This window comes from Ceratotherium simum, chromosome 27 (genome assembly GCF_057802395.1).
Source record: "Ceratotherium simum simum isolate JZ-2026a chromosome 27, ASM5780239v1, whole genome shotgun sequence".
In the NCBI taxonomy this organism is placed as follows: Eukaryota; Metazoa; Chordata; class Mammalia; order Perissodactyla; family Rhinocerotidae; genus Ceratotherium; species Ceratotherium simum.
The window spans coordinates 14,391,774-14,415,599 of NC_141926.1; the positions used below are offsets into that span (position 1 = coordinate 14,391,774).

The 23,826-nt window shown below is 40.7% G+C and overlaps 1 protein-coding gene across 11 annotated transcripts in view; it reads left to right on the top strand.

Annotated features, from left to right (window-relative positions):
- Positions 1 to 23,826, top strand: part of TIAM1 (TIAM Rac1 associated GEF 1) — a 358,647-nt gene that overhangs the window by 197,486 nt on the left and 137,335 nt on the right. For 4 of the 11 annotated variants that reach the window (XM_087418167.1, XM_087418166.1, XM_087418163.1 and 1 more), the window contains one exon: positions 22,227 to 22,405. The exons of 6 other annotated variants lie outside the window; for them this stretch is intronic. In XM_087418167.1, coding sequence (XP_087274293.1) covers positions 22,352 to 22,405 — 54 coding nt within the window. In that variant the 5' untranslated portion in view covers positions 22,227 to 22,351. Of the gene's footprint in view, positions 1 to 13,732; positions 13,805 to 22,226; positions 22,406 to 23,826 lie in introns of all 11 variants that reach the window. One more of the 11 variants, XM_087418162.1, reaches the window with a different exon arrangement.

Genomic DNA, 23,826 nt, shown 5'->3' on the forward strand with positions numbered 1-23,826 from the left:
TTAATGCAGTAAATCACTTGTGAAATTGTCTCATTGTTTCATTGTACAAAATATTCGTAACTGTTCTGTATCTGTGTGTATAACTTAGAATAAATAAGCTGTCATGCTTAAAATTTTGTTTTTATTTTGAAATTGTCACAACCTTTGAAAAAACTTGGCAATATAGTATAAAGTATTTTATTTTCTCTAAATCATGTGGGAGTAAATTGCTGTTATCCCAAACATGAGTTTTTTTTCTTATAAACAAGGACATTTTTCTGTATAACCCCCCAACAGGGCTCAAATCATGAAATGAACTGATACGTTGCTACCAGCTGCTTCTCACATCCTTTTCCAGTTTTGTCATTTTTGTCATTTGTCCTGAGCGCCGCCGTTTCAAATAACAAATGTTTCTAGTTAGAGTCGTGTGTTGCATTTCGTTGTCACGTGTCTTCAGATTGCTTCGTCAGGAACAGCTCTTCAGTCTTTCCTGATTCTTGTGACCTTGACTTTTGAAGAGCCCAGGCCAGTTATTTTGTCAAATGTCCCTCAATTTGGCTTTACTTAATGTGTTCTCTAGATCAGACTCACATTCTGCGTGGTTGGCAGACACACTAAATGGTGATGGTGTGTCCTTCTCACTGTGTCTTCTCTGGGGACTCCCAGTGTTGACCTGTCCCATTTCTGATGACATCCGCTCACCTTGGTCTCTTGGTTAAGATGGTGTCTGCCAGCCTTGTCTGCTGGGAAGTTGCTCTCTTCCCCTTTGTAATGAGTAAATGTTTTGTAGAGAGATACTTTGAAATTATGTAGATCCCCTATTTCTCATCAAACTTTTTCAAATGTATGTATTAATATCTGTATGGACTCATGGTTTCTTATTTTAGTCAGTGGGTTATAATCTGTTAGTAGTAGTATTTATTTTGACACTCAAGTCCTCCTTGATTTGACCTGTGGGAGTCCCTTCAAGCGGGTTCCTCTGTCCTGTTGTGTCCCCCCATTCCTCACTCTGCCTGGACTCTGATGCTCCCTGTCCGCTCCCCTTTGTGGGTGCCCCTCCCCACCCAGCTTGGGCTCTGACACCCCATGCCAGGCCATTCCCAGGGGTGGATCTCCTCCCCACTCTAGTCACCAGGTTTTTAAAAAAGTATATTTCATGGTTCTCTTGGGGCAGTCTACAATAGACATTTTTATGAAGGTTTTGGGGGCGAATTGATTGTATTCCTAAATTGAAACAACAATGAGGCCGGTTTAGAATTTGCACACTGGCATGGAAGGGTAGCTTCTACGCCTAGCTTCTATACTTATACAAATTATTAAGACTTAGGAGACGTTCAGTCATGTTAAAACCCAAGTTTGAAAATGTTGTCATCACTGTTTCTCTCCACAACGGCATGTTGATAAGTTTTCTAAGGAGAGAGAAGGCAGCTTCTCCAGGAAAACTGTGGCTGGGGAGAAGAGGGCAGTCCTCGCTGGAGGGCGGGTCTCAGAGGAACCTGTGAGGATTATTTTTCAGCTGTTATCCGTGGTTCTATACAGAAGGAAAACAGCCGAGAACCACTTTTTCTTTTTATCATCTGTGCTCATCTTGCCTTCCTCTCCTTTTTTTTCTTTCCCCATCCTCATCCATCCTGCTCCCTCATTGCTTTTCAATCCTGTGAGCCTGCCTGCCTGTTTGCCCAGCTGTGGAACTAAACGCTCATTCATTACCACTTAATTTTCTGTATGGTTCATTATAATTTTCTATTCAAAAAATAATCTACTAAAACTCTTGGCTCCAAATTTAATTTTTAAAAATTGTTTATAGATATATATTTTTGAAAAGGCAATATTTTAGTGACATGATGATCATAATGAATGTTTCCATTTGCATATCCTTGTTAAGCAAAATATTTAAAATTTTTACCATTTATTTTATAAATATAAGTCTTCTCTCTCTCTCTCTCTCACACACACACACACACACACACCAGTGTGATAAAAGATATTTATCTGAAACAGTAGTTGGGTAAATTTAGAAATTCAAAACATGTCAATGATAGAATATTCCAATCTGTTATCAGAATTTACTAGAACTGGAAAAGTTCATTTTGTCCTCTTGAATTTTAAGTAACCACACCCATATTAAAAAAAATCTTTGCCGTGTGCTCATTTTAGCATGTTCCTCTTACCTTTGACACCTGGTAGTTGTTTGGCTGAATTGAACTGGACCCCCAATTTTGAGGCTGTTAGGAGAGAATTCTTAAAAACAGGTTCTAGTTAAACATGATGGCTTCCCAGAAACAGATAGCGTTTGAAAACTTAAGATTGGGATTTAATTGGTGTATCCTGATTCCTTTTAGACCCTAAGATTCCAAAATTTTCTTTTCTCCTTTCTGTTTTCCTTCCCTCCAACTCCTTATCTGCATGGCTGCTGTTTCCCATGTATCGCACCTCCAGTACTAGCTAGATAGGAAACCTTTAGGTCAGGCTGGAGTTTCAGAGAAAGTTGAAAAAAGGGCTTTTTCTTTGCTTTAGGAGTAGAGTATATGAACATATCTGTAGCTTTCACAGCCAAATAGAGACCGTAACTCTCAGGAGCCCCACCAAGCAAATGTCTTCCATTTCATTGCTTTTGGCGAGCAGGAGCTTGGGGTAGAGTTTCATACATGTTCACTATATCATTTGCTTTTGGCTTTATCTTAGTCATTTTTTTTCTCGAAGAGTGTTTGTTTGTTTGTTTTTTGGGGGGAGATTGGCCCTGTGCTAACATCTGTTACCAGTCTTCCTCTTTTTTCTTTTTTCTCCCCAAAGCCCCAGTACACAGTTGAGTATCACAGTTGTAGAGTTGTAGCTCTTCTGTGTGGGACGCCGGCTCAGCATGGCTTGATGAGCGTTGAGTAGGTCCGTGCCCAGGATCCGAACTGGTGAACCCCAGGCTGCTGAAGCAGAACAGGTGAACTTAACTGCTACGCTGCTAGGCCGGTTCCCCAGAGTTTTTTCTTTTAAAGGTCTTTTTTTGGTTTTAACAATAATAAATCATTTTGATGCCAATGATTGTAAAGGCAGTGTTGCTCTGTAATCCAGAAGATCTAAGTCCAGAAGTTACTTAAAATTGACTATGGATAGCATTGCAGGACAGTTTTGTGGGATATTTGACATCTCAATTATATATTGAATAATAATGTTTCTATTCTTTGAGTCTAATATCCCACCTGGAGCCTAATATCCCACCTGGATAGGAGGGACAGGTCAACCAGATGTGTCTAGGATACTTTGATTATTCTACCTAGAGTATAATTCCCATCTGAGCTCCTTTTATATGCTTCTTGATCCCAAGGGTGTCCTTATATAATGTCTTTGTCTATATTCCATAGTTATGGGTTACATAAGAGAGTCTAGAGAACAAAGGAAATTGAACCCAGGGTTTTTATTGTATAGTTTTAAATTCCACTATATTAATGTAGCTCTTATAAACTAGACCCTTGTAGAAATAGGCCACTGGTTTCCAGGCCTGGGCTCTTGGTCTCGCTCCTTCCTGGCTGACTGATGAGGATAATCATACCTGTGTCATAGAGGTGATAGGACACCCCACCCTCTTCCCGGTCCTAAGCACGGGGCACAAAGTGTCTTATATGTAATAGCTGTTGTTTATGCTTGTTAACAAAAAGTGATCACGTCATATAATCTCGCTCACTCACTCTCTGCTGTGTCACACCTCAGATCCATCCTTACTGTCACTTCCATATATACCTGGGGTTATCTTCTCTGAGTCATATTTCTGATGTTGGCTTTTCTGAGTCAACTTAACAGGAAACACATTTTTTTATTGGCATCTCCTACCATGAGGTATTAGGAATTTGGTTTTCATCCCTGAAAACTGTGACCTTTTAAATCTAAATATTATAGAATTAGTATTTTAGTATATCTATATTTTAGTATATTTATATTTAGTAAATCTGATTTGCTTTGTGCGTTCCTAACAAGTTCTGGGCTAATAAATAATGTATTGTCATTGGCAGTATTCTTGCCAAGATGCTTAAATTTTTGTCTCTAGTTATCTTTAATCAACCATGGGTTACTTATATTTAGAAGATGAATTTTCTGTGTCTTTAATTTTGAGTAACAACAATCTTTTCAAAAAGCTTGCAGAGACGTAAAAGAGCTAGAGAACTGATGTATTATTTTACAGGTAATGGTCTTTTGCGTTGTCACTTCTCATCCTTATAATTTATCATTGAAGAGGGATCCTGGATGCCCCTCATGACTGTTGTTCTATGCCGTGCCCTCCTGTTCCATGTGAAGGCCTCATGTGTTTTCATTGTAATCAATAAAGAATGAGATTTCATAAATCCAGGCACTAATTTCACAGAGCATTTTTTTATCCTTTCTTATTTTTTGAAAACTTCTAATTATGGTGCAGGAGCCTAGAGATTATGATTACTAATCAATATCTAGATATAATGAAAGATCCTACATTTTTTTCCATTAGTTTACCATTTATTGATCACTTCTGCGACTCAGACAGTGGACTGTATGGTTTCCAATGGATTGTTCCATTTACTCTTATTATTTCCATTTTAAGTGATGTGAAGTAACTTTCCAGGTATTTTAGGTATTAAGTAACAGAAGCAAAATTCCCACCCGATTCTGTCTGGCTCTAAAGTCCGTTCTCTGAGCGCTAATCTCTTAGTCCCAGGCACTTAATGGCTAATGCAATGCAGTTGAGTTTGAGACTGCTTGTCTGGGAACAGTGCTTATTTTGACTGATGCTCTTGGGTGTCTTTCACAATTGCTCAAGACCTGTTCATTATCTGTTTCAGATTTCATTTTGAGATTAATCATTAACCCTTAAGGGCTTTTCCCATTGTGTCAAGTTCAAACAAAAGAAGCTGACAAACTCCCAGTATAATTTGAACATACGTAACAAACAAACAGCACAAGCCCCAACAAGAAGTAACAGTCGACAGGTTTAGCGTTTGCTCCACTGAAACCTGGGCCCATGGCAGCAGTTAATTGCGTTCTCAGAAATATCATGCAAGCTGGGGAGGGTGGTGGTGTGGATGCGTGGCCAGGTTTACTCCTTGAACACCGGGGCTGTGTTTCCCTGCATTCTGAAAGGCATGGCGAAGATTTAGTTTTGATTGAATCCCAGAGGGAGATCTTGAAGTCATCTTGCGAATGAAATATGCATATCACATTACAAATTATTTTTGAACAATTCGTTGCTACATCTTAAAACTTTTTGGATGCACTGTGTCAAAAACAAAACAAAACAACAAACTCGTGAGTAGAAATTTTGGTTCATGGTTGTTGATGTTTTTGTTTTAATTAGTGGGAACAAACTGCTAATGAGATATATTAAACTCCAAATCTAAGTATTGTTGCTGTATAAAATCACCTATAGAATCTGTAACCCTGTTCACCTGTACCTCTCCCCTCCAATATATTTATTTCACGCAGAGCAATTACATTAGTTTCTTTCTCTGACTCATTTATACTAGGCCTTGTGAAAAGGGGTTTGGAGTAGGGGCATATATACCATTATCTCTCTTTTAATTTTTTTTTAAGCACATATTCCATTTATCACCTACACACATAGACATGTGTGCATCTCCTCCCCCGCCCCGTCCCCCCCGCGTCCCCCTCACACACATGAACTCTGGAATGGATCTGATCTGATCCATGCCCAGTGAGTCAGAGGTCTAAGAGCCAAGGATGATGCCAGGTTAGTCATTATTCTCTTTCTCTTGGTCTGTGTTGTATTTTTATAGTTGATGGAAAGATCTGGATGAGGGAAGATAGAAAATTGGAGAGGGAAGATTTAGCAGGTGAAGGTAGTGCTGGTGATGATATGGATACTTGGAACTGCCAATTAAGTAAACACCTCAATTCCTTGGCTCTTGATTCTGCAAGGAGCCTGAATCTGTAGTAATATAAATAAACACATTTTGTTAGATGATTTCCCACAGTGGTAACTCACAAAACACTCCCTTTCCCACAGGTCGTTAATAGCTATGCCACAAAAAAGGTTTCATAATCAAGAAAGTTTGGGAAACATTGGGTTAAATAAAGTGAAATCCATTTCTTTACTGCAAGACTTAGAGTTCCCAACTTTGACCACAGAATGCATATATCTTGGAGCACCTGTAAGCATTTCCTGTATCTAGAGAATATGTACAAATATTGAAAGACAGTGTGGAGTTGAGAAATGAGTACAACATGTTTTGAAGGATGTAGACCTGGGTTCTGATGATGGTCAAGCTACTCTTCCATCCACTGGGCAATAGATATGTCACTCAACCGGTGTCTAAGAGTAAAACAGATACCTCTCCTCCAGGTTGCTGTGATCCTTACACGAACGTATATAGAAATGCTTTTCAAATTTTGAAGCAGCCTATAAATATTCATTATTAATATGCCCTCTATTTTTTAAATTGTGGTATAATATACATAACGTAAAATTTACCATCTTAACCATTTTTAGGTGTACAGTTCAGTGGCATTAAGTACATTCACATTGTTTTGCGACCATCACCACCATCCATCTCCAGAACTTTTTCATCTTCCCAAATTGAAACTCTGTACCCGTTAGACACTAACTCCCCCTAACCCCCAGCCCCTGTCATTTTACTTTCTGTTTCTATGAATTTGGCTACTCTAGATACTTGATATAAGTGGAATCATACAATATTTGTCCTTTTGTGTCTGGCTTATTTCACTTAGCATAATATCTTCAAGTATATCCTCTAATTTTTTTGGTGTGTGATTTTTATTTTATTTAATTTATTTTCTTAATTTACTAGCCGTTCTTTTAACACATAGCACAATGACAGAAGAGTGCACATATTGCTGGAGTGTTCCTCTGGAATAGCCTTGAATAGGCAGTACCCATGATTTGGGGAGAGGGGCTATTGAGGATATGGCTTTAAGAAGAGCTGATCAAGGACCTAGTTCATCCTCAGATTAGAACTAAAGGGACCTGGGGCTCTCCCTGACAAGGAGACACGTTTCGTTTCTCCTTAAACTAGTGTTTGAAATAGAGTTTCAACACGTAAGTATTGTCTCTTTATTATGTAGATGATTTATACACAGACAGAATTTTTTAAATTCTTATTTAATCATTTTTATCTGTGTTAAAATGGTGGCTGTTGATATGGAGCTCTTTTGGTAAAATCCTCTGTAACTTTTAGGATGAAAATCATCCATTTCAAAATTAAATAGCTTAATATTTGAAATGACCTGTTCTTGTTTACTTAAGGCCTTTTGAATATTTTGAATATTTTTTTTAGAGTGAGAATTCTCTATACCATGATTTTATAGTAAAATTCCTTCCAAAACCCACTATTAACTCCCACAATTAGAAATGATTTCTTTTCCAAGGATTTCAGCAGTGTTCTGATTACAGATTAAGATACCAAGATAACCATCATATTTTTATTCCGTAATAATCATAACATTCAGCTTAAAAAAAATCATAGTCAAATTAAACTACCATCTTGTCTGATTGTGTATATTCTCATAATCTAAATGTATTTTTTACCTTTGCCCTGTTAAGAGCATATATTTCATTGTAAAGAGTATTAGCTGCATCAAACTACTCTTCGCATAAAGAATTTCATTAAATCGCACCCCTTGTTCTTCATTGCAGTCTGAGTTCACCATGGGCACCTAGCTCTTGGGTCTTATACTGTACGTTTTGGGTCCTTGTCTCATTTCTCCCCTGCTCACCAATGAAAGATTCTTAAGACCCTTTAAGGAGACTTCAGCCTTCCCCATCTTAGCATCCCCATGGAATCTTGAACCAAGCCATCCACAGAGAAGGTGCTCAGCACACATTGACATTGAGTTGGGTTGAGTTGCATTGAGATTGAGGTCTGGAAGCAATAATTGAAGGAATTTTTTTTAGGTGAAAAACTTCAGGCTCTTATTTACCTTGATGGGAAACCGAGCTGAGCTAGTACAGCACAGATGGCAGCCTGTTCCTGTGAGTGTGGGGACAGAGTGAGAGAACAAAACAGGTGGCTCTAGAGCTGGCACCCTGGTGCCAGCATTAGTTCAGGCCTCACACAGTCCCCACTTTCCTGTGCTTGTTTGAGTGAGGCATCGCCGGAACCAGAAGGCTGATGTTATTTTGATCATTGAGCTCTATTTAGTGAATACACTTGATTAATCCCCCTCCTTCTTTGCATGGATGCTATTTTGAATGGAAAATCACTACTGGAAAAACAAACCCCCACACTGATTGTGTACACAGTACCTTTTTTCTCCTATAACAGCGCATTTTTCTGCAAAGCCCAACATTTTGAAAGCACTTACTAGGTGCTGAATTTTATTGAGGAATCTGAAGCCATAGAGAAATTAAGTGATTTACCCCAAGTTCATGAGTTATCCTGGCGCTCGAAGAGGGGTACCCATTGCCTATCCGCTCTGTGTGTTCTTTGGCTTGGTCTTTGAAAATTCAAGCTCCCTGCCCTACGGAGAAGCAAAATTAGGACTCCTAAGCCAAATCTCGCAGCTTGTTTTCTCTCAAGGTGAATATTTGCAGAAAGGGGCACACTTAGGGCTTGGGAGGGCTGTAGTGACTCCTGAGCTGGCCAAGGGTTGATTTGGTTTAAATGTGGACTTGTCAGTTCCAGCTAGCTGGGAGGAATTGCTTTCCCAGCGTGATGCATTAGTCATGAGCAGGGTGTAGGAGGGTATTGAACAATCATTCTGACCCTCCTCCCCGTCCCTGGGCTTTCAAACTCAACTTCCAGCCCAGCTGCATTGGAATTGAGGACTTGCTGGGGACACCCCCCATACCCTCCCCGCTGTGTGCTTGAAGTCTTGGCTCAGAGTTAGGAGAGGGTGGTAATTTCAGATCCAAGGCTAGAGCTGAAATGTCGCCACAGGGAAGCTTGTGTACCCAGGACTTCCATAATTTGTGTATGTGTGTGGGGGTGGCAGAGGACTAAGGGTAGGGGCCAGTGGATTTGTGTTTTCCAATCTGCAAATATGTTTTGATACTGCTTTCCATATTGAAGTAAAAGAGAGCCACAACTCATGATGATGTTGGCTACCAGGAGACATAAGCTTGGAGAGATGCAATTATCTAGTAATAGATGGCAAAGATGACATCATGGAAGGTAGGCCACTGTCCTCAGTGACCCCTTCATGCCTTGGAGCCTGGGGCTACCAGGAACACCCCAAGTAGACCTTCTTTCAGAGCTCAAATCAAGTGGACTTGTGGGCTGGTCGTCAGTCAAAAGCACCTGTTGGATATTCTATTGTAAACATTCTGAGGAGGAACAAATTTTATTATTTTTGTTCCTTTGGCTGATATTGATGCCATTACTAGGTACTGGAGAAAAAATCTGTCGAGGCATGTGAAGGTTAATTTTATGTGTTAACTTGGCTAGGCTATGGTGCCCAGTTGTTTGATCCAACACCAGTCTAGGTGTTGCTGTGGGATATTTTTTAGATGTGATTAGCATTTAACTCAGTAGACATTGAGTGAAGCAGATTATCCTCCGTAATGTGGATAGGCTCCGTCTAATCCTTGAAGGCCTTTTAATAGTAAAGACTGAGGTCCTCTAGAAGGAAAGAATTCTGCCTTCAGATGCCTTTGGACTCAAGACAGCAGCATCATCTTTTCCTTGGGTCTCTAGCCTGCCGGTCTGCCCTGCAGATTGTGGACTTGTCAGCCCCTACATCTCATGAGCCAATTCCTTAAAATATCCATCTATCCATCCATCCATCCATCCATCCATCCATCCATCCATCCATCCATCCATCCACATCCTATTAGTTCTGTTTGTCTGGAGAACCCTAGCTAATACAGGGGGCACGTCCCATGGAACACCATGTCAAAAAGTAATAAGCTCTGATCCCTTCCCTCATGGAACTTGTGATCTTAGCAGAGGAGATGGATTAAGACAGGTATGAAGATAATTGATAACTCTGGGGATTCAGAGGAGAAAAGTGATGAAGAAAGTTTTGCAAAGTTTTCCAATAAAACACCTCCACATAAAAGAGAATTAACTTCTAACCATTCCATGTGCCACTTTATTTTGGGCGGGAAGATAGGTATTTCATCTTAAAAAAATCATGCACACTTAAAATTTTATTCTACTATCAATCTACCCCACCCCTCTGCTCTCCTTAACCTCCTGAGTAAATATTTGAGTAAAACTGACTCTTCAGAAAGAAGCTCCTTTATTTCTATGGCTCTTCTCTCTACTGGGTATGCCAGGGTTGTTTGTAGGTCAGTTAGCAGAGCAGGAATCGAGGTGGTGGCATTCTCAAAGCACAGTTAATTCGTCTTGAATGGGCGTTAGTTTGGTTTTGCGGTGATGTATGCATTGAGTGGTTTGGGCAGAAGAGAAGGATATTAGCGATGGGGATTAAAGGCAAAGAGACCTGGATTAAAAGGATAGGAATAGAAGGGACAGGATAGATATAGAAGATATTGGAGGAAGAAAAGGAGAAGGAGGAGAAGATGGAAAGAAAGAAAGTAACATTCATGAAGCCCCAACTAAATACCAAGGAAGAGTGTTTTCACATACATTGCCTCCCTTAATCCCCAGCACACACCTGCAAAGCAGATTTCCTATTTTGCAGATGGAGAAAGTGGTCCACAGGGATGTTAGGTGACGGGCTCAAGGTTGCAGGGACATTAAATGGCAGATGAAGGCTAGATCTGTCTGAATCCAAAGTTTATATTGCAGTTGCAAATCATGCTACCTTCTGGGAGGATTCATAAGTGTGGGAGGTTTTGACCCTACATGGTGTGTCAAATTTGAACTATCAATAGGATAGCCCCATGGAGTTGTCCAGAAGGTTAGAAAGGGGCATTTGTGCTGAAGACTGAGATTTAGGTAGACGAGAGTGTGGAAGGAAGTAAACAAGTTTGTTAAAGAGAAAAATACTCCATAGGGAGAGTTAGGTGGAAGGCTGTGGGCAGAACCTACAGTGGGGTGAGAGGCATATCTGAGAAGTACAAGGGCAGGGAATCCCAGGGAAGGAACTGTTTTTTGGAGGGGGGCAGGCCAGCAGGGTCAGATGCTGATGGGAAGCCATGGCTATATGAACTCCTAAGTGACAGCTCCTTTTGTCACCAGTGGCTTTCTGGATTGGAAGCTGGCCAGAGAGAGACGATTTCTTCCAGAAGATGAAACCTTTCCTTCCCACCTATGAGGTCCAAAGTTTTGTTCAAAATATTTTTTATATAATTTTTCTTTGAATGTTGTTCTTAGCCTTTGTTCTTCCAAACTATGTAACTGAAATTTCTTGGCTTCTTATCCTGGCTGCGTCTGAGATTACCCACAATGAAAATTGCAGCAATGGTTGGAAACTTGTTTTTGCTTATTGCATCTTGGCCAGTCATTGTACTGCCTTGTGGTGGGTGGAGATGAGGAGGTTGCAAAAATGAGTCCTTCTTTCTATTATCATTTTCTTTTTCTACATATGGCATTGTTTTATTAACTACTGGTGGAGGGGTATTGATTACTATCTTGATTGCAAAACACAGTTTAATGGCCCCTAGTAACAGCTAGTGGTATCAGATAATTTCAGAGCAGCCTAAAGTTTTCAGCACATACCTACAGACCTGGTCTCCTGAATGGCGATGTGTTGCCTTCCTGAAGATTATGGAAGATTTCGACACTGCTGTGATGTTGCTTCATAATAAGGCTGGGATGTAGGTAAAATTGAGACTTTACAGATGGGGAAACTGGGGAACGTGTCAAATAGGCTCAAAAAACAAACGTAAGCCATAGATTTTGGGATAGTTTTTTTTTTTTTTTTTTTTACTGTAGATGACCTTTTTTCCTGCTGCTAGAGAGTTCTCTTGCAACTTGCAGACCCCACCTGTCAACCATGTCCCTGGAAGACACAGTAAGCCTGTCTTAGGTGGGACGAGGTGGAGCAATACAGATAGCAGGTGGAGGAAGAAGGAATAGGTACTGTCAGTGGTTTTGTTCATGCTGGGGCCATGTGGCTGGGGAAGGAGACATGCGGGTGAGTTTTCCACAGGCTGTCTTTCCTTATTTTTTCTCAGTTTCCAGATTGGCCTTCTGTGTCCTAGAGGAGTGGTCTTCAATGTCAGATGGATGTGCAAGATGATTTCATTAGGGTGTGGGAAGGAAATTTTAGAATATATATTTCTTTCTCTCTTGTGCATGTAAATTTCTATGTATTTCTGTTTAGTTCACACATACCATAAATTTAAAATGTGCATAATTTTTTGAACAATAGCTCATGTATGTAATTTATACATGAATTAAATAAGTGATGACACACACTGATACTGTTTTGGGTGGGCATGCTCAGAACTGTTTTATTGAATGGGGATGCCCATAAAACCATTTGCACACTCCTGCCCACACTAGTGTGTGTGGACAGGAGTGTGCTTGTTAATTCTTAGAAGGCAGGCCTGGTGTCTGTTTCACTGCTTTGTGTGTGGTCTCATAGATATTACTTGGCAATGAATGTCAAGCTTTTTAAGCCAGTTGCTGTCATACAAGAAACAGATTTGCTTTGTGATTTTATGTATCGGTTTTTCTGCAGGGAGACTTTGATGTATCATTGTTTCAGAAACGCTCCCATGGCTTCCCAGGAACTGTCTTTATGTTGAAAAAGAGGCTGATTATCCTCTTATGACTTCAGGGAGGGGCATATATGCTTTGTTTGTTTGGTTTTTTTTTTCTCTTCTACTTGCAAAAATCCAGCCTGCAACTACTGCATGTGCTTTTTATTTCCCTCCCAATTTGTAATCCAGCTAGGATGAATGTTGGTCGTTATGCAACCAAAAAGATCTTGCGGCAGTGTTTAAAGTAAGAACTGGTTGTTCCATCTTGCATTTCTGGGGCCCACCCAGCTCAATGGCACTTTTTGCCTTAACTGAATCGTGTATTTACTGGAAAAAGGATGCCCAGCAGAGAAAATCTCATGGTGGTTCCCATTAATGTACTCATGGGTTTGACTTAAGCAAGTTAAAAAAACATGGACTTCTTTTCAAGTATAGGGAGCATAGAAACTTCCAGACCATTCTCTTAATTTTAAAGAGAGTGGATGGTGAAGCAGATTGCATTGAGTTACTTGTGGCCCCATGGTTAGTCCATGTCTTTCCTGCCATCTCTCTGTCCCCATTGCCATGTGCCCCACTCCCGGCCTTCCCTGTCACAGTCACGAGCATAACCAGAGCATCACCTGAGATCTGCGTGGTGTTGTGCAGCTGTCAACTTCTTGTTTCACTCACTCATAGAAAGGTGAAGTGATTGTCCTGAAATGCTGCATTTGTTTGAAGTGGTGCTCAGGCGCACTCACTCGTGCATTCCAGATGCATTTCACTGTGATTTGTACAGCTTTGAACGTCAGCCTCGCAGTTGATGATCTTATGTAAATTATAAACCCAATCCCAAGGTGTAAGGGGCGTAGTGGGTGTCCTGTGGACCTAGAGAGTTTTGGGGCCTGAACTCAAATCTTATTTACATTTTCACTTCATGGCACCAACCCTGAGGCATCATACTTTTATTTTCGTATTAAATTATTAATGCATTTTAATCCAGTTATTATTGCAGGTATTGGCTTAGTCAATAGAAGGTGTAATCGAGATCATGTTTTAGACTTCTGGCCTCTCAAAGGTTATTAGATGTGGGTTTTTAAAAATTTTTTAAAGGTCTGATTATGCAATGGAATTGGCCAGTATTATGTCTCCATTTTGATGTCCTTCCTGATCTAAGCTTTTTAGCAGTGTATTTTTTTTTCTTTCTTTCTTTTATTGCTGTGCTAGTGTGTTCCAACCCTGGCTCCTTTGTGCTGAGACCATGTGTGGAATGGACACCAAATTTCCCGTAGGATCACTGTAAGTGGATTCCGGCCTCTCAAGGATAAAACTTTTGAATTGGGTGCTCCATTTGACCTCAGAATGCAAGGTGTTATCATCACCTTCCATTTTTTTCAGGTACCAAACTAGAAGCTTCAGAGGCATCTCTTCCTTCTTTTTCTCCTTCCCTCATTTCTCAGAGGTATATGTGTTGCCGCTAAGTCCTGGTGACTCCACCTGCCTTTCTTCTTATTCTAAGGCTCTCCTTGTCCCAGATTAGGCCACCTTGTTTCCTCCAGGCACTGCCTCCTTGGTTGGTTGCAACAAGACTCCACATTCTCTTCCATGCTACCCGGGGAGTTGAGAGGAGACCATGGTTGGACCACGTAACTTCCCTAATAAAATCACGTCACAGACTCCATTACACGTGGTAATGTCCAGTTCCTTTGTGTAGCATCCATAGCCCCAATCCATCTTTTTAGGCTCATCGCCTTCAGCTCTTTTCCGTGCACTTACCTCTCTACAACATTGGGCTAATGCTACTTTCATTCCTCAGAGCCTTTGCTCTTTTCCTGGAATGTTCTGCCCTTCTTTTTTTGCAAACTCTCTCTTATCTCTGTTCATTTCCTCTCATCCTCATAAGCCAAGCCAAATCCTATGAACCCTTCAGGACCAGATTCGACTGATAGCTTCTCCTGGCAGACTTAGTCTGTTTCTTCCCATTGTTTACCATTAATAATGCCAGATTAGCCTTTACAGCCCCATCTGAGAGTGGTAAGTGTCCACCGTTTTCTTATATTGTGGGCATCATAAGGAAATGGTCTATTTTCTCATCCCAGACAGACAGTAGGTGCTCAGTAAATGTTGATTGAGTTGAACTGAGTTGGTAACAATCAGTAAAATTCTTATGTGGACACTCTCCTTTACCCCAACAATTCCTAAGCAGTTTTTAGATAGTCATAAGTATAACTATGTAAAAATCTATTTTTATATACTGTGTTTCATAAGATGCTATCAGTTGTAAGAGGCATCGCTATTTTATGCACCAGTGAGAAAGAAAGGAAATGATGCTGATTAATCCACACTATACTACTGTGATTGTAAGACAGATTTAATTTCAGACATGTTCAAAGTGAAAAATGTGTTTCTTAGAATCAATGAAGTAAGGAATTATGTCATGCCTGTTAGAGCTTGTAATCTTCATTGTATAACTGCAGAATAATTTGAAGTGATTTGCAAATAAAAAATTGAGGTTAGTTTTAACGATTTTTTTTTTTCATTTTAAATTGAGGAGGGTGTGAAGGAGCATTTTGGGCCAAGCACCCAGGGAGTGGCTTGGGACTCTAGGCCTCTGAAACATTGTTCTGTAACCATATCTCATCATCGAGCTTTAGTCTCTTCTCTTTCCAAAGATGGGGACTTTCAGGTAAAGAATCATCCCCATTTTGAAAATGCTTGGGAGGAAGTCCTTTAAAAACTTAAAAAAAATCATTTTATTTGACTTCAGAGTGGAAGATTCTTTGCTGCATTGAAATGTTTTACTTAGTCTGACTAAAGCCCTATGTTACCACCTAAACAGCTATCAAGATTGAGGCTCATAATATCCCCTTAGCAGTTGTATTACACAGGATCCCATTACATTTCACTTTTTTTTTTTTTAAAGATTTTATTTATTCAGTTTTTTCCCCCCAAAGCCCCAGTAGATAGTTGTATGTCATAGGTTCACATCCTTCTAGTTGCTGTACGTGGGACTCGGCCTCACGTTGGACGGAGAAGTGGTGCCTCGGGGCGCTCCCGGGATCCGAACCCGGACCGCCAGCATCAGAGCGCGCACACTTAACCGCTAAGCCACGGAGCCGGCCCTACATTTCACTTTTTGTGTAGGGCGGTTATGTTTTCCAACTATCATACTTGCTCATTAACTTTTGGTTATTAAATTAAGTCGCTAATCAAATATTCACACACACATACAAGCTTAATATTTCTAGCTTCTCTTCCTTCCTCTCCATCTTTAGTGTTTGGATTACTGAAATCTCTCTTTAACCATTTTCTCTTAGAGAATTTTGCCATCTCGTACACTCCTTCTGTGAATACAAGTACCACAGTGGTAAGAACAGGACCAAGGAGGAAACAGCGGGTCCCCCAGGGGAGTGATTCTTTCCGATGGGCCCTTCAGGCTCAGAGCATGAGGGGCCAACAAAGCAGATTGGGTGCACCCCAGCCCAGGAACCTCTCCAGAGGGGCTTGTGACATTTTCTCTGTCCTCTGCGATGTAGGCAGTCCCCGCTGTCGTTGCTGACAAGGCATAGTTGCCACACCAGCTACTTGGGTCCATGGCCTCACGCCAGGGTGCTCTTCTCTGATTCAGAGAGTGGCCCTCCCACTCTGTGTGGGAAAGGCAGCTCCGGGCCAGGGAACTGCTCCCTGTGCGGTGGCGCTGGGAATGAAATTGCCAAATGACCTCGTCCCGCTCTGCGTCCTGATGAAGAAAGGGGACCCCTTGATATCGTCTCGTCTGTATTTGGGGCTGAAAGACTTCCCTCTTGGCTGCACGGTGAGAGAACAGGTGAAGGGAGAGGCCAGGTGGTATGGGTTGGAGACCATCATGGAAATTGTGAGTTGCATGTTCATACTTTGGGGTCACTTGGCAGGCAATGAGAGGGTCTTGGAGGCAGACAGCAGCTGCCAAGTCTGAGAGTCCCTTCTCTTATAGTGGCCTTCATCTCCACTGTTCACACAAGGCTATGTCCTTTAGAATGGAGACTCCCCTTTCTCCACTCTCTCTCAAGGCTGAACCTCAGGCTTGGAAAGCCAGAGAGAATCAGAACCAAATCTCCTTCCTCGATCTTCAGTCTTTGACAGTGAGACAGGAGCTACCCTAACCCACCACCCACTCTGCCCTGGTGTCTCGGTAAATGAGGCTTCTTCCTGTGCCTGGTGAGACATCTCAGCTGACGTGGGGATGGGAGGCAGGTCTGCCTAAGAGAAGAGACCTGGGTGGCTTGATTTAGAAAAGACATTGTTGGGTAAAGTGATTTTCTTTTGAAATCTCTTCTAAGCTAAGGCGTTGATATGTTTTTGAGAAGATTATTCTGGTACGCAGTTTAAGGATTATATAGTCTGTTATGTTTCACAGGAGGTGTGGAAGCACTTTCAACAGAGTACCATTCTCTCCCACTGTCTCTTATGGGCGCCTAGATAACCTAGTTCTCACTGGGAACATCCTGTTAAGTCAAGTCACAATGTGATGAAATAACAAAGGACAGATTTCAGCATTAGAAGTTAGCTATAGTCAGCTCCATTTCCATTTTCTTTGGGGATCAGTGTTCCATTCTGTCTTATAAAGACATGGGCATGCTTTTTTGATGTAACTCAAATTTGAAATCGAGAATTTAGGAGCCGGGAGCCCGGAGCTGGGCTCTCACATCACATGGTCACTACTCTTGGGATGTTGGGTGGAAACTCTCAAGTGTTCAGTAGCTTCGTGGCTTCTTAGTGGCAATGATGCTGCTTAGATTTTTGAGAAATTACATGATTCTCGTGGTCTGTCCTGAAAAAGCTATTGAATGCATTTCAGTATGCTGGGGCCTCATTTGAGCCCTTCTTAGGACCAGCCTATGGGAGTAGTAGGGGAGATTTGATGGCCAGCTATGTAACACAGCCCTTTGGGACTGGTGGTTTCCAAACTCCCTCGGATGGAGCGGCGAGAGAGCTGCATATGAGTGATGCAATGTTGGAGTAGTACGCCTTGGCAGTTCCCAGTGTCCAAGTGTAGTTGCAAGAAAATAAACACCAAAAACCTAGGAAAATTTAGAAGAGTATTTTGGTCTAAAGCCACTAACACAATGCCAGCCAGATAGTGAGATTCTATAAATGGTAGATCTCCCTGCGTTGCAGTAGAACATGTTACTTCACTGTGAAGTAACATGAAGACTCTGCTCTTAAGAAATATAGTAATGTCTGTCCCAGCTGAACCCGTTGGTTAAGTATCGCCAAAGATCACTGTTCTAAAATTAAAGTTATTATTTTAGTAGGAAGTTCCCAATTTATAGCTAGCTTAAATATATTGATTCTAGGAACACGTTTCCTCACTTAGTTACCTTGGGGGACATCTGGATATACTAAGAAGTAGCATTGCTCAAAACTGAGGCTGTCTTTGGGCATGGGAATTTTGTTTGTCTGATTTGGGTGTCTTGTTTTTATCTGCCATAAAAACATGGTAGGGCTAAAACCATGTCATCCATGCTTTATGGAGTAGGAATCTGGAGCCCCTAACATGGCTCATTCATCTGTGCTGAGGGATCGATTTTTCACTGAGAATCCTGGTCCCGCCCCAGGGCCCTTAGTGGTCGTGTGGTTCACCTGAGAAGGAAGGTACTGCTCCTCTTCTTTGTGTAGAGTCTTTGTCCCAGTCTCAGTTTTCACACAAGCCACATAAGCTCACCCGTGTGGAACCCTCCCTTTATGCCGGATGACTCTGGTCATCTGGTAGCATGACCCAGCTACACTTGGGCATGAGCCAGAGGGCCCCATCTCAAGCTTACCACCCCTCAGCCATGATCTAACACTCTGTAGAGGGCAAACAGTCTTCAAGGAGAATTTCCTGGAAGGTATGCAGCCTCTCTACTCTTCAGCAATATCGTATTTCTTCAGAACTTCTGTTGCTGAATTGTGATTATTTTTATATCAATTATCAAGAGAAGAAACGTCCATATGATATTTGTCACTGAGCCCATGTGGAAAGGTGTGGTCCAAAACATTGCTCATCATATCACAGTGGGCTCAGAGGACCATCAGTGGAAATTCTGGTCTGATTTTAGTACCAAGAACATTTGTCCTTCTTCTGAGCAATTGATGAGGACGTTCTGAATTTTACAAATGCCGTGTTTTCCCTATTTGAGTTGGTTGTTACAAAGCTTTCTGTTAAACTGAGCCCCCTGGTTAGCTCCATAGGGCACACATTGTTACCTTTATTCTCCTCCCCTTCACTTTGGCTTAACTTTGGGTTTATTTTTCCATTAATAATTTCTTCTATTCTAGTTTAGCTCATGTATCTTTGGAAGTCACTCCTGAGTCCTTTGTTGAATAAAATGATGGTTAAAAAAATAAGAAAATGACTGATGAAGTTTCTTTAACCTTAATTTTTGAACCATATAAAATTTTCCAGTGACCCAGATCCATCCATCCATCTACCCATCCATCCACCCATCCATCCATCCATCCATCCATCCATCCAATACTGATTTTGGACTAAGTATGAATATAAAATAAATATTCAGGATTCTGACTTGTTCAGGATATTGATCCAAGACCTCTGCCCGCCCCCACCCCCCCTTAAGGTTGAGGGTAAGGGGAAACGTCCTAATTTTCATTAATTCACTAATATGGAACAGCATGGTGTGTGTGTGTGCGTGAGCTGTGGCAGATTGAGTAGATCAGGTCTTCCAGTTGGATTAATTTATTCCCCTTATTGTCCCACAGTAGAGTTAAGGTGACTGGTTTCATCCGCTTTATATTTTCAGCACTAAATCATGATGAACAGAATAAGAGTTAAGATACTTATGTAGCATTTTATAGTTGATAGTGTTTCATGTTGATTCTTTAATTTCTGTCTTATAATAACCTTTTCAGATAGGTGTTAGGTAAGGTAGATAATTCTACATCCCTGTTTTTCCTGTTGAGTTTCAGAATAGGCAATTGACTTGCCCAAGATCACATGAGTTAGTAAGTCATAGAGCCTGGTACACGAACTTGGGTATTTTGAGGGCAAGTACAATACCCTTTTTTCTATGTACTTTGATTCCTGGAACTTGCAAGGACTTAAAAATGAAGGCTGCCCCTTATGAGTGTATTTAGAATGTGAAAAAGAAAGTTCTGGTCTGGCAGACTTTTTAGGAAAAGCCGTAGATTAACTGTCATGGACACAATATTTCTGACAGGTTTCCTATTCTCGTTTTACATCAGACTGCAGGATTGGAGTGATGAGACTTCTCAGCCCTATTTTTGCAGGTATTTGAAGCCTGAGATTGGTTTTGGTAATTCCTACCCCGCCTCCAGCACACACACTTCCCTGTGAAAACTGGTTATTTGACACCTGATGCAGAAGTTGACTATATGAGTTGAGGATGAATCAGGGTGAGATTGAAAAACTTGGTACACTCAGCGTTTCCTTCACTGGGGGTCATCGTAGTGTAATATAAGTAGGCCAACTGGTACTGCCAGATTTTGTCAGCATGGTGTGTGTGTGTGCGTGAGCTGTGGCAGATTGAGAGATCACGTCTTCCAGCTGGATTAATTTATTCCCTTTATTGTCCCACAGTAGAGTTAAGGTGACTGGGTTTCATCCACTTTATAACATAAACCCAGTTTCAATGAATTAGATATCATGTTTTAAGGAAATCCGCGTAATCATTGCCCTTCGGTAGCATACTACTTATGGTTTCCAAATGTTCAATAATAATGGAAATAATGGTCAACAATAGACCATGGGGTAGGCATTAAGCTAATTGTGTAACATAGATGATCTCATTTAATGCTCATAGCAACCCAATAGTTTAGGAGGTATTATTATCCCCGTTTGTAGAGGGGTGAACTGATAAGTAGAGTTTGCCTCAAATCACTCTGCAACTAAGTGGCAAAGCCGAGATTTGACCTGATGCTGCAGTAGGACTCCAGGCTAGAACTCCCAACCCTGAGCTTGGTGCATAGCTGCCTCCTGTTGAAATGGAATTCTTTGCAACTCTTGAAGAAAACCTGAGTACTGGTAGTTCTTGAGTTGCCATGGCATACAATCATAAGACCGCAGTGGAGTTAACCCACTACAGGCAAAATGAGCACTTGGCAGATTGCAGCCTTTGCATATCTGCCGCTTGCAAAAGAACAAATTTGAGGCCCTTCATTAGTCCATTTCATGGGCCAATTCCCACAGCCAGGGTCACAGGTAAAATTTTTTTTCCACCAAAATCAGAAAAAAATTATACCAAATAGGTTCAGTTTTGTTTTCCTTTACGTATTTTATAAACAAGGCCCTATAACTTTCACATCCTTCTCCATAGAGTTTTTCTGCTCAGGAATTAGAGAAATACAGGTAGAGAAGAATTTTAGTTATGGTAGATAGAATATGTACTTTTTTTAAAAGTATATAAAAAAATGCATTATCAGCCTCCGTTGTGCAGGTGGAAAGACAGCCGCCTGCAGGCCCCGTTTGCCAGCAAGAATCCAGCCCTGCAAATTATTGGCAGCTGGCACGGTAATGAGTCCATTTCAATATAAATGGGCTGTTGCTTATTACTTTCTGCCAGTTCCTAAGCAATTCAGGAACTGCTTTGAAAATTTGAAAATTTGCAGAGAGCAGCTTAAGGAGGATGCCTAGGGAAGGCGAGGGAACAGGATAGCAATGGGGGAATTATGGAAAGGGCACGTATTGTGGGGTAATAATGGGGTATTGCTGAAAACTCGTGCTCCTGTCCCTGCAAATGTGAGTCACGAACTTCTCCGTTAAATAGCAGGTTTTCCAAGATAAGAACTGTAACTTTGCTTATTGTTCTGTTCTCTATGGATGTCTGTATTTATTTATTTACTGCCTCTGTGTGAATGCCTTCCCTAAAATAGATAATTTTCTCTGTGTTCCTGCTCAAAGTGTTTGTCATCTCAGGTTCCCACCTTGCTGAAACCACCAGCAATGGTGGCAGCCGTGGGCAGCCACACAGAAGAATGTCCAAGAGGAGAGTAATAAGGTGCAGCCACCCCAAGGAACCCGCAGGTCTTTCTCCCTTTTTAGTATTTGCAATCTCACCTCAGAAAGCCGGCTTTGAAATATAAAAAAAGCGAGCAAGAGAGAGACCATTAATACTGCTTGTTTGTGGAGCTCTCCTTGTCAATTTATTTTCTGTGTTAGCTAACAGTTTGGATATTTTACCTAAATTCTTTCCTGTGCCCATTCTTCATGAGTTTCCTCTGAATTTGATCTTTGGCAGCTTAAGAAAACATGTACACGATGAGAAGGTCTCTGTATTTAATTTGGTCTTTTGTTTTACTGTCTTTTAGCATTTTCTTCAACTTTTCATATAAATATAGCTCTGCTTTGAGAATAATGGGGACTCCCTGGTTTTCTTTCATTGATCTCTGTTGAGACTTTTTGAAGATTAAGAGGGAACCATGGAAATCATTCCATAGTAACCTGTTTCTGTTTTCTGATACCTTCATCTATTGTGATACGTTAAAAATGATAAAATAATTTATAGGGCTGTTTGTGACCATAAATGTAAAGGGGCTTGTATTTATATATTTATCTGATTATGCATGTCATTTTATACCTGTAGCTAAATGTTGCATTGTCTGATTTGGGGCATGGCATTTCACACGAAGTTGATGTTGAAGAATTGATGAAAATGAGTTTGATAGAAAATGCCTCTTTTCTGTCTTCTGGCTGATTGTTTCTTTTCTCTTTTTGTCATCTCAGGTTTTTGGCACATTCTCGTAGACTCAGATGAGACGGTGATGGCCACCCCGAGGGGCAGGTGCTGATTGCATTTTCCAATCCCGGTCAGGGTTCCTCGTGGCACCATTTCCAATTTCAGTATCTAAATGCCACAGTGCTCCTGGGGCAAGTTGGGCTGGGAACCACTGTTGCCTTGGAAGGTAGGTTTGTGTGTATATATTTGAGGCTGTATTCGTCCGCATGAATTAATGTTGGGACAGATACGTTTTAGCATAATTGGAATTGCTGTGTTGTATGTAGCTCATGGGAAAAAGAATTTGGAATCCCTTCTTTAAGGTTACACCCATATAACGATTCAAAAGCATTAGCATTAAAACTTAAAAAAAAGAAAAAGCCGGTACCTATGAAATCTGTTCTCCCCCTGTGAATTGCCCTCAGGATCTTTTAAATTTATCCCTGAACTTCACCATCTTTATATTGGATTATGTTTGAAAAAGGCAAACCTAGCTTCAATATCTTACTTCAAAACAATGATATATTTTGTTTCTGGTTTGGATAATCTTTAAGAAGCAAAATAAATGCAGTCAAAATAATAATCTTTTCTAAATCAAAGATCATCTTTTATTTGTTGCAAAACTTTGCTGTTTAGTCTCTTGTGTTAGGGGTATTCGTGTGTGACTTGGCAAAAGGCTTTTCACGGGTTTGTAAAGACTTAGCAAAAACTTTCAGAACTTTGTCTCAGTTTAATCTTAGCTCTTTCCCCCGCCCGTCTTCAAGCTCAGCCTCCAGTAGGGAAAAAACAGGCTTGCAACCAAGACCTCCCACTAGAATCTAATTTTAAATTTGCAATCTGTTGTCTTGTGATTTTTGCTTCAAATTTAACTTTGAAATAAATACATTTCATCCTTTCTCCTGCAATTTTGGAGGTCTGTTTTCAAGTCATAGAAGGGTAATCATTACGTTTATTTTAATAAGTTTTTAAATAACTCAGGGGAATGAAAAATTATATTATTAATAATGATAATTTATACACATCATTAAATGCCTTATGCTTGGATTTCACGATGCCCTGACCGACAGAGAAACCTTGCTTTAACAGTTAACTTTTGACTTGAATATGATGTGAATCGGATCGTCTTGGACCCACTAATGGGCTCTAATGTTTTATATATTTCAAGTACCCTTGTTATGAGTGATGAGCTTTCCCATGGAGAAGAGCTATGCTCAAACTTTAGTATATATAGGTGACCAATACAATGATGAGTAAGGCATAGTCCCTGCCATCGGGAGATTATAATAAAATGGGAAGGGAGTACATACAAAGTAAGACAACTGTGTCGGTGTACAAATAACCATGCCACAGACACAGTGTGAGGAGGTCAAGCAGAGTGCCATTGGAATGTGGAGAAGGAGTGATTAAATCCAAGCCAAATAGTATTTGCTTTATCTTAGGTAATTTTCCCAAGCCATCTGTTTTAAGTTTGGGTTTGGTGCTGTTTTGTTGTAGCTGCCAGCATCTTGCCCACATCCTCACTCTCTTCAATTATCCAAAAACCTAGGGACTTAAAACATGTTCACATATTTTATTTATTTTCTTTCCTTAAAATGAATTACAGGTTTA